The 10,196-nt window shown below is 38.7% G+C and overlaps 1 protein-coding gene across 1 annotated transcript in view; it reads right to left on the bottom strand.

Annotated features, from left to right (window-relative positions):
• Positions 1-2,316: 2,316 nt before the first annotated feature.
• LOC128019522 (von Willebrand factor A domain-containing protein 8) overlaps positions 2,317-10,196 on the bottom strand; it is a 74,417-nt gene continuing 66,537 nt past the window's right edge. The window contains exons 43-45 of the mRNA XM_052605539.1: positions 8,523-8,621; positions 6,831-7,069; positions 2,317-6,140 (exon numbers count right to left, since the gene is read on the bottom strand). Of these exons, the coding sequence (XP_052461499.1) occupies positions 6,032-6,140; positions 6,831-7,069; positions 8,523-8,621 (447 nt within the window). The 3' untranslated portion in view covers positions 2,317-6,031. The remainder of the gene's footprint in view (positions 6,141-6,830; positions 7,070-8,522; positions 8,622-10,196) is intronic.

Below are 10,196 nucleotides of genomic sequence, written 5' to 3'. Positions count from 1 at the left end.
TAGAGTGTTTGTTGCCAAAAAGCTCAATCTTAGTCTCATCTGCCCAAAGCACACGATCCCAGTTGAAGTCCCAGTGCCGCTTAGCAAACTCCAGACATTTACGTTTGTGAGTGTTCGTGAGAAAAGGCATTTTCCTTGCATGCCTCCCAAACAGCTTGTTGGCATGTAGAGAGCATCTGATGGTTGTTTTGGAGACTTTGTGACCCCAAGATGAAACTCTTTGATGCAATTCTGTGACAGTGAGCTTAGGATTTTTTTTACTCCTCTTACCATCCTCCTCACTGTGCGTTGTGGCAAGATAAACTTGGGACCTCTTCCAGCCTAGTTTGTCACTGTTCCTGTTTTGTTTTAAACTTCTTAATGATTCCTCTGACTGTAGATACGGGCAAGTTAAGGCGAATGGCTTGTAGCCATTGCCTGACTTATGAAGGTCGACACACATCTGCATTACTTGAATGGTGTGTTCTCTAGAATTAGGCCTCTGTGTCACGTCATATTTAAACCCCAGGTCATGAATTACTAATTAAAAGTTCCTAGATACCCTGACCAACTTTAGCAACTACAGAAAAATGTATTTATAAAAAAAATAAAATAAAATTTTCAGTGGAATTGTTAGGGGTGCCAATAATTGTGGGACACATGATTTCAAGTTTTTTTTTTTATTTTTTTTTTTTTACCACCAAAGTAATGTACTTAAATAAATGGTTGGATTTTTTTCTTTTTTGAATTTGGGTTCTATGTTGTTTAAAAAAAAAAAGGATAATTTTTAGAAGTCCACGACCACATCTTAAACAGGGGTGCCAATAATTGTGGAGGGCACTGTATATATATATATATATATATATATATATATATATATATATATATATATATATATATATATATATATATGTACACAATTATTAAATATAATATATAATATAATATATATATATATATATATATATATATATATATATATATTAGGGGTGTAACGGTATGCAAAAATCACGGTTCGGTATGTACCTCGGTTTTAAAGTCACGGTTCGGTTCATTTTCGGTACAGTAAGGGAAAGAAATGCAAACATTATGCTGCAGGTTGTTTATTACTATAAACTTTTTTTAACAATTTGTTTACACTTCAAAAAAATATTTTTTAATAAAATATATATAAAATAAAAAAAGAATAAGAAATAAAATACTGCTGCAAAGTTCTCCACTAAATAAAATACTCTCAGTCTCAAACCAAAATCATAATAATAAAATATAATGAAAAATATAAATAACTATGAATACAGTGCAGTGTAACCAATCCCAGCTTGTAGGCTGGCTCATATTTAAAATATATATATATATATATATATCTTTTCCAAAGTGTAAAAGTGCAGCATCAACAGTTTCAGTCTTTAGACCTGCTCAGATTTCATTATTGCGTTGGACCGATCGGAATTAAGAGCAAAGGTCTGTTTAAATGCCGACGGGAGCAGCGTTTGAATTACAGTCATTTTTTCCTAGTTGTAGTGATGTTCACACTCGCGTGATGCTTTTGAAAACCTTAGGCCGGTGACACAGTGGCATATTGCACCTGTCAAACATAGTCTATTTTGCTACTTGGCTATTTTGCAGTCTATCAATACTGTTGACGGTGTCCTTTATCAGTAGGCTTTATATTTACGCTCAACATGAAGTATAGATATTGTTGTGATGAAGACTAGATCCTGGTCTGTCGGCGGCCTCCCTCTATGTCACCTACAGTAGCAGCAGCGCGCCAGCGCCGCGTCAAGCACGATTCTGGTGTGTAAAGACACAGAAAACGCGAAGCAGGTGTCGCGCACCTGACACACAGCAGAAACGCCACATATATATATAAAAAATTATTCTAGCCAGTGTGAAATTAATACTTTTATACAGCATGGGGCAAATTAAAATGATTCCTGAGTATCAAATCAGCATATTTGAATGATTTCTGAAGGATCTTGTGACACTGAAGACTGGAGTAATGATGCTAAAAATTCATCATAGGGATACATTTCATTTTAAAATATATTCAAACAGAAAAGTTATTTTAAATGGTAATAATATTTCACAGAATTATTGTATTTGTAGTATTTTTTCTTCCTTCGAATAAATGTAGCCTTGGTAAGCATAAGACTTTTTAAAAACTTTTCAAAAATCTGATTGGTCCCTTGTATTAAATCTGGCATTGAATCAAAAGTCTAAATATTTTGAGGTTTACTTGGTGTCATAAAACTCCTCTCACTAACTGACCAAAAACTAAGCAAAAATGACCGAACAGTCAGCAGCAGGAGTTAACTTTACACACTCTACAGACAAATATAGATCTACATTGTTCATTTAATCTGTTAACGTATTCATTACACCATTCTACATCCAAAATAGATCACATCAAAATCAAAAGATATGAGGAAGACAATAATATACTCGTTCAGCAGCAATAAACAAGTCAATGTCAGACTTAAATTATGACCCTCAATGGCTGTAATTGTCAGTCATTTACATTGCTTTTACAAGACATGTTGGCGGTAACAAAATACAATTAGTCCTGATGAGTAGTAAATGAGGCCTGTGTGGGTGAATGAAGTGTGAGGATTCATTTATTCACTTAGGCTCTTGACATGCCATTCCAGTAAAGTATGTAATGGCAGCAGATGTTTTCAAGTGATTTACATATGTGTGAACACTCAGGCTGTGTTCTGACCACACACAAACACAGTGGATCCACAGGGTCTGCTCCAAAACCCAGCCTACCTGCGCAGCCTAACTGAAATAAAGTCCTCTTAAATGATGACTGCTGCTAGTGTAAAGGCTCGACTCACGATTGATAATGCTAATGTCATGTTAATCGAATAAGCAGAAAATCTCAGCACACAAATAGTTAATGAAACCGTCCATTTTTAATTAGACTGATTAGTTCTTTGGATATTATGTGTAACTTTGTAGTAGTGATGGGAAGTTCAAATCATTTTACTGACTCTGTGTTTTTTAGTCACGTTCAGCAAAATGAATGAATCTTTTTTCCGAGTCATTTAGTTCATTTCAGCAAAATGTAATTAAAATGTTACTTGTTACTTCCCTTACACACCTAGTACTTAAGCAAACGACCTTAAATAAGTGTAGACAAAATACTGAATTGACTTACAGTCTTTAGAGGGGCATGTACTGTATAAAGATCTTAGATCAGATCACAAAATTCAAAACGGATGTTTAAAGTGGTTTTTATTGAGTTTTAGTCTAGAGTCTTAAGCCCCTTTCACACTGCACGTTGGTCGCGGAAAATTGCCGGGCCACCTTCTTTGTGAACGCAAACACGTCCCGAGATTGATTCCGGGATCAATCCCGGGTCGGGGACCTAGTAACATTGCCAGGTTCAGTCCCAGAACAAGCTCTGTGTGAACAAAAGCCAGAACCAATGCCGTAAAGGGTGTGTCGTAGTGATGACGCACGTTATCGCGTAACTCTTTTACCAGTTGTTTTGAAGGCAGATCAACGTTCGCGACGGAAAAAAATGTACAAAATGTAATGAAGCAGAGATCAGTTAGTTCCTCACTTTCCGCGCTGACTCCTAGATTGTTCGCCAGCTTCAGTAAAGGTTAACGTGCCTAACGTTTTCGACTCGTACATTACACGTCACACCCTGAAACAGGCCTTTACGGGTTGTGTGTGAACGCACACACATATTCCGGGTAATCACTGGCAGTGTGAAAGGGGCAAAATCTAAACAACTGCTGGGACACATTACCTGTGTATTATCCATAATCTCAGTGTGAAAGGGGCTTTAGAAAAAATTTTTCATCAGCTGAACAAACGGTATGATAATCAGGAAAATGATGGTGCCACCCTGACTAAGATCTATTAAAGATTGTTGTCCGCCTGCTACTTGCTGGCTCGCCAAAGTTCAACTGGTCAGATTTGATCAATTACAGCGCCACTTTCTCCTCGTCAACATCTCTGGAGTGTGGCGTAACGAGCCAGGTGCTGGATTCCTCAGCTCAGTGTGAGGGGACGGGTGGCAGGCCGGGCGTCAACGGGTCCAGCGGACAGGAAGAGGAAAACTGTTGACATAGATGGAGTACTTGGAAATCATGCATCTCAGAGGAGTTTGCACAAGCAGTGAACAAGCAGAAGCAGTCAGGTGCATGACATTCCATGCTCAACACTGCTAACATGGGAAGAGCAGAGGTCAGGACAGGAAGTCCAAGAACAAAATGTCTGCCTCAAGTTGACTCATAAACACAGGATGCACAGAAGACTATACATTTCTGCAGTAGAAATACCCTCATTTTTGTGTGCTGAAAAAAATGCAAATTTATCTGTTCTTTTGGCCTGCTATTTCTGTGAGCTGTTGTTTTTCCTTTAGAGTTTCGCACAGCTCTGTCAGACCTGTCACAGATCACAAATACATTTTCATTTGCGCTCATTTGATTAAAGAGTGATGAGTGTGTAACGGGACGGCTGATGAATGCGATGTGGGACTGCACTTGAGGTTCTGGTTTCTAAGGACAGAAAGAGATTTACGAGGAAGTCAGTGGTGGCAGTGGTGTGCAGCTGACTCTCTCTCTCTCTTTCTCCTCAGTCTCCATAAGCTACAGGATGTGTGCACTTTACAATGAAGTGTTTAGAGGACAATGGGAAAATCCCAACAAACTTGACGAAAGAGTGCCAACTCTTACACAACACAGGGCTCTTGAAAACAAAACAGGTTACACTCACGCGACACGCCTCATGTTCTAATAATACACTCTTAACCACTAGAGCTAGGCAACAAATATACTATATTTAATACTTACAATATTCCCAAAGGATGTTTTAGTGGTTTTTATTCAAGCAACTTTGTGAATGTTGTGAATAATATATATTTTTTTTTACATATTTTACAATATTATTATGTAGTATATCATTACAATAATGTAAATTGCATATTAAATTAATGTATTTACCTTGAGTTCCAAATTAGTTTCAACTTTAAATATTTTGAATCTATTCTTTTAAACGATTTCAGAGCAAATCCATACAGTACATATCGAGATATACTCAATACAGTCAGACTATATCACCCAGCACTATTAAACACACAATCAAATCAATGCACTCACCTGATGAAACAGTCTTAACATAACCTGGATACGTTCAGGCATATGTGTGATTGTTAATAGCTCATAGAATATGTTAAATGTCAAAATTAAAATATCATCTAGTAATAATTTCCATCACTATTTTCATCAGATATTTTAGAATAATAGAGTTCAGTCCTGATACATCACAGAATTACTATGGATTTGTATGTAGTATGTGTAGTCTATACACAAAACTGTGCCCCTTGAGACTGAAGGTGTGCTGAGGACACAGGTCAATGGCCTTGTTTTTTCTGACATGTCCAGGTCACAAAAAAATATTTAGAAAGATTTAAAAGTTTAGATTTTTTTATTATAATTAATATTTTAACAACCAATAAACACATTCTCCTAATTCTCACAACTATAATGTTTTTTATAGTGGATATTTTACTTTTAAGTTTTTCACAATTGGGCTTCTGATTGATGCCATTCAGATTTTTTATTGTATTAAATATTATAAATTAGCATACATTGTTTTTTAAAAAAGTTGTATTTTATTTTTACTGTTTATGAAAATTTTACTTTAAATATATATATTTTTGTAATTCCATTTATTACCAATCTGAATTCTAATTACTGCCATTGCTTTCTTTGTATTCAATATTAACAATATACAATATTGTAATTATTATTTTTTTAAATCAGCATTTACAAACATCAGCAATGTTTTACTTTTTTTATTTTTACTGTTATGGCCATTTTACTTTTTATCTTTATGTAATTCTATTTAATCTGAATGGGGATTCGAATTACTGTCATTCACAAGGAAAATGACCATGAAAATTCGTTTGATCTTCCAGTGAAATGTAACCCTGGTTTTTATCATGAGATTTGACCTGTTACACCTAGACTCAGAGATCACAGTGTGTCATCAGTGACGTAGCAGGTTCGACCCAATTCGCCCAAATGGAGTCCTCTCAGGCACTGGACAGCATGGTGGATGTGAAGATCTGCTGAAGGATTTGAGGGATCTGCTTGGTGTCCATGGCCACAAAAGATCGTCCGGCCGGCAGAGTCCTCTGGAGCCTGGATGTCGGAGACAGAGAGAGAGAGAAAGAGCCCCCACATCAAACATTAGCAATGCAAACGAGCTTTTCCTCCCCAGTTCCTATTTCCCCATAGGAGGAACAATGGCTGTCATTCACAGTGGGGCTTTGATAAGATACGGGGTCTTGGGAAAAGCCTGTTGGTTAAGAGGGTCCTTTCACTTAGCTGCCACCCCTCCCTCCTCACTAATCATTCATTACTGTCATTTAGTCTCTTTAAAAAGAAGGCACATGTTCAGAGAGGACAGCTCTTTAAATCACGGAGACCATGAAAAGACCACCACAGTGGCGCCTTCCGCATGCCTCCAAGCTCTCCTTATGTGCCCTCTGTGAGTCAAGACCCACACAATTCACCAAATAAGATGAACAACGCACTAAAGATAGCTGTACATGAACCTATAGTCTTTCGTAATTTATTGGAGAAAGGACTTACAAATCACACAGGCCACAGCTAAGTGATGACAGAAAGGCAATGCTAATTACATTTCAAAGACATCATGCTTTATAGTGCCGCCCTAAACATTCAAGACTGGAATTAGTACTGAAATGGACCTTGTTTCTTTGAGTGAACTTCTGCTAAAATGGCACTGACCAATTCTAATCCAAGCTTACGCTTTAACCAAGCACGCTAAGGTTTTACACACAACCTGCGCTGGGACATCAACCTCACCTGTCCGCCTGGTCTCCCAGGGAACCGATGAAGATGGCGAAGGCATTGACCTGCGGGTTACTGGTGAGGGCGCGTGCGAACCGGTCGGGGCTGATGCCGTAGCGCTCCAGGTTGGCGTCGCTCAGCACGATGACGAAATGCTCGTCAGCTTCTTCTCGTGCCAGCTCCTTCACGGCATGTTCTGTGCCCTCCAGCGTGTAGTCTCCGCTCATGCAGAACTGTGAGTGGGCATGCATGGTCTGGAACAGTGGCGTGCAGCAGAGAAGTGGTTATAATGCATGTTCAGAGACTGCAAAGCCCATATGCTAAACAGTTTGTTTTTAGTGCACTTCCTGTAGGGTGGGTGACTGGCGCCACACAACTCACACATGGAAGTTGATTCTGGACAACATCTCATTAAACAACATTGAGAAAGGGTTTGAAGTCATTTTTGCAGATTCATGGGAAATAGAGCCAAAATAGTTGTGGAGAGTAGTTTAAATGTGCACTGTATGCATACTGTAGTGTACGTGATTTGTAAAGTTTGTCAACAGTGTATGCGTGCAACCTGATCTTGCTAACGTTGTGTACGCTGTGTGCTAAACTCACACAAACCCTTTGCACTAATTTTTTTTTTTGACTAATTTGCTGAACCTCTCTGGGTCAATATGGCCAGAACACAACATGAAGGTTTAAAAGATTAGAAATCATCACTTCTCACAATTCTGCAGAGAAATCGTGACACAAGGATGAAAATTTCTAGTGCACGTGTCGACAGCCTGCGTCTGTGCACGTTATCTAAAGGAGTATACGCTGAAAGATAATGTATTTGGCTTGTACGCTAGTTTAGTTTGTCAAAACTGAAGTATACTTTGAGCTTTACTCAACTACTGCAATCTTTCATTAGTAAACTGCCGGCATATATCTGTAAGACAAATCGGAGAAGACACTGCAACTTTTTATTGGTACATAATTACTTGTGCCCCAAGAGCACGCAGACAAAACGCAATAAACTTTAAGTTACTGTTCATTCAGAGGTGGATTTCTGATCTTTGGGAATAGATTAATGTAAAACAGTTCTGGGATGCAATTATACTAAACCATTTTGGTGACATATTTCTGCTCAAGCATTTCAGAATGACTAAACCAAATATTTCAGATGCTGGGCAATGAGATTGCTCAACTGATTAGACCAGTTATGCTTTATATAAAAAAAAATGTATTCTGTAAATGTGTTTCCATTGTAGAACAGTGCATGCCCAGTTTTTTTGCAAATTGATAATGATGTGTGGCTTTTTATCATGCATTACTTTCAATTTTAATACAAGGCCTACAATCTTGTGTGCTTGTGGCTTTAAGGCAAGTCAGTTCACTTTGCGTCATCTTGGCAGTGCCAAGTGTAAAAATATGAGTTTGCCAAACCAGGGACTGAAATATTACTAGTAGAACTTTGCTTTGGGAAGAAATGCGATCGTTTCAGTTTTGAAGGCCCCAATCTGGCTGCAGTCGTGCGTCAGTGGATCCCAGAGACCATCCCTGCAGTCTCATGTGTGAGAATTCATGCTCGACTTTCTTCCTGATGTGCTCACATAAGACAATAGGAGGAATTCTAGGAGAAATGCCGGCTACTACGTCAGCACAAGTGAATTCATAAGATGTGAAAACAAAAACGGGAAATGAGGTCACCGCTGCATTACAGAAGCATTACTGTACCTTCAAAACCTTCAGTCTCTCCTTGTTGTTCTTGGGCACTTTGTCACATCTGACCAGTTCCACATCAAACCCGTCTCCAGAGTGTCCCATAATATCGTACTACAGAGGAAATAAACAGGAAGGAGGAGAAGGGTTAAGAACATAACAAGCAGACAAACATCGAAGCAGAAACACACACTCTCCAGGAAACGATTATTATTAGTGTACCTTAGGGTATTTTTGTCATTGTGGTTATCTGAGATGTGTCAATGATGCAAAACAAAACAAAAAGACACATTCCACAATATTGGATAAGGGTTTTTCAGATAACTGCACGGCAGTTTCTGTTTGGCATCCATCATAAAGAAAACACTGTATTAACACATCATGAATAATCTTTTATCCAGCTCAGTGAGCGAGTGTCTTTGCCAACAATGCAGCAGTTTAATGCACCCACAATCTAAAATGCATCAAATTTAATTTCGTTTTCTGCAAACTTTTGTCTGTTATCAAGGGTACAGTAGTCTCAGCCTCAAGCACATACTGATGTAAACTACATCACGGTTGCAGAAGTTAAATACTTTGGAAAAACTTTACACAATATCTAAAATCAAGAGTGGACTGGTTTAAACCGTCTACAGCATTTGAAAAGTTCTTGACCAGAAAAAGCATCAGTGTGGGCCAGACTCTGTTGATTGTCAAAGTTATGGTTACTAAGACACAGAGTAATGAGTTATCTGATGCACTTTTATGTAACTCAGATTATGTAAGTGTCACAGAGAAACAGATATATGAAAAGCCAGCTGGATGAGCCGTTCAACAGCTAACGTGGGGCCATAAAGTCTAGCAGCTCACACACACACACACACACACACACGAACATACTTACCATCTCACATATCACTGCCACGGTGTTCATCTTTGTCACCAGCTTTTACACTCTACAGCAACTGAGTTCTGACTAGGACTGGGCAGTATAGCTAAAATATATACACTACTGTTGGGGTCAGCAACTGTTTGTGTTGGTTGAGGAGATACCCACTGACAATGTAAAGCAGGATAATGTGAGCCATTGACATATCTTCCACTGTCTTCCTCACCCAAACTCCCCGTGATGGAGATAACAGATCATCTTTTGAGCAGGCACTATAAATCTGCGAGCAGCTCCCAACAAGAACTGTGATTCAATGCCTCCAGAGCGTCTGCCAGCAGCTCAGACGGACAGAGAAAAAGAGAGAAAGACTGAGACAGATGCGTCCCAGAGAGCTGCATAAACCACCACCACCTTACATCATCCTCACTGCCATGGCGATCTCCATAACAGTGTGTCAGCACGTGTGGTGGGGACATCCCTATTACTCATCAGATCGGCCCAAGACTTTCTCTGTTTGAGGACGTCAACAGAAGGGCTGTTTCCATGGCGTGTTGCCTGGAGAAGGTTTATCGTAAACAGATTTCACGATTTCTTATTGCATTTGTGGTGAGAAGATTGTGAAATATCAAGGTCTTGTGAATATATTTAAACTCTGTGGGCCACTCAAGATGAGATGGCCATCAAAATTAGATTGAATGAGCAGTGGTGTGAATGTATTTCAAATGTCCCAAAATCTTGTGAGACACCTTGCTAAGTAGTCTAGTCTTCTAAGGCAGCATCTTCACTCAGATGGAACCATAAATGACTGAGCTTGTAAACTT

This window comes from Carassius gibelio, chromosome A9 (genome assembly GCF_023724105.1).
Source record: "Carassius gibelio isolate Cgi1373 ecotype wild population from Czech Republic chromosome A9, carGib1.2-hapl.c, whole genome shotgun sequence".
In the NCBI taxonomy this organism is placed as follows: domain Eukaryota; kingdom Metazoa; phylum Chordata; class Actinopteri; order Cypriniformes; family Cyprinidae; genus Carassius; species Carassius gibelio.
Note: the sequence above shows the minus strand (reverse complement) of the source record. Positions and strands in the feature narration are given on the sequence as shown.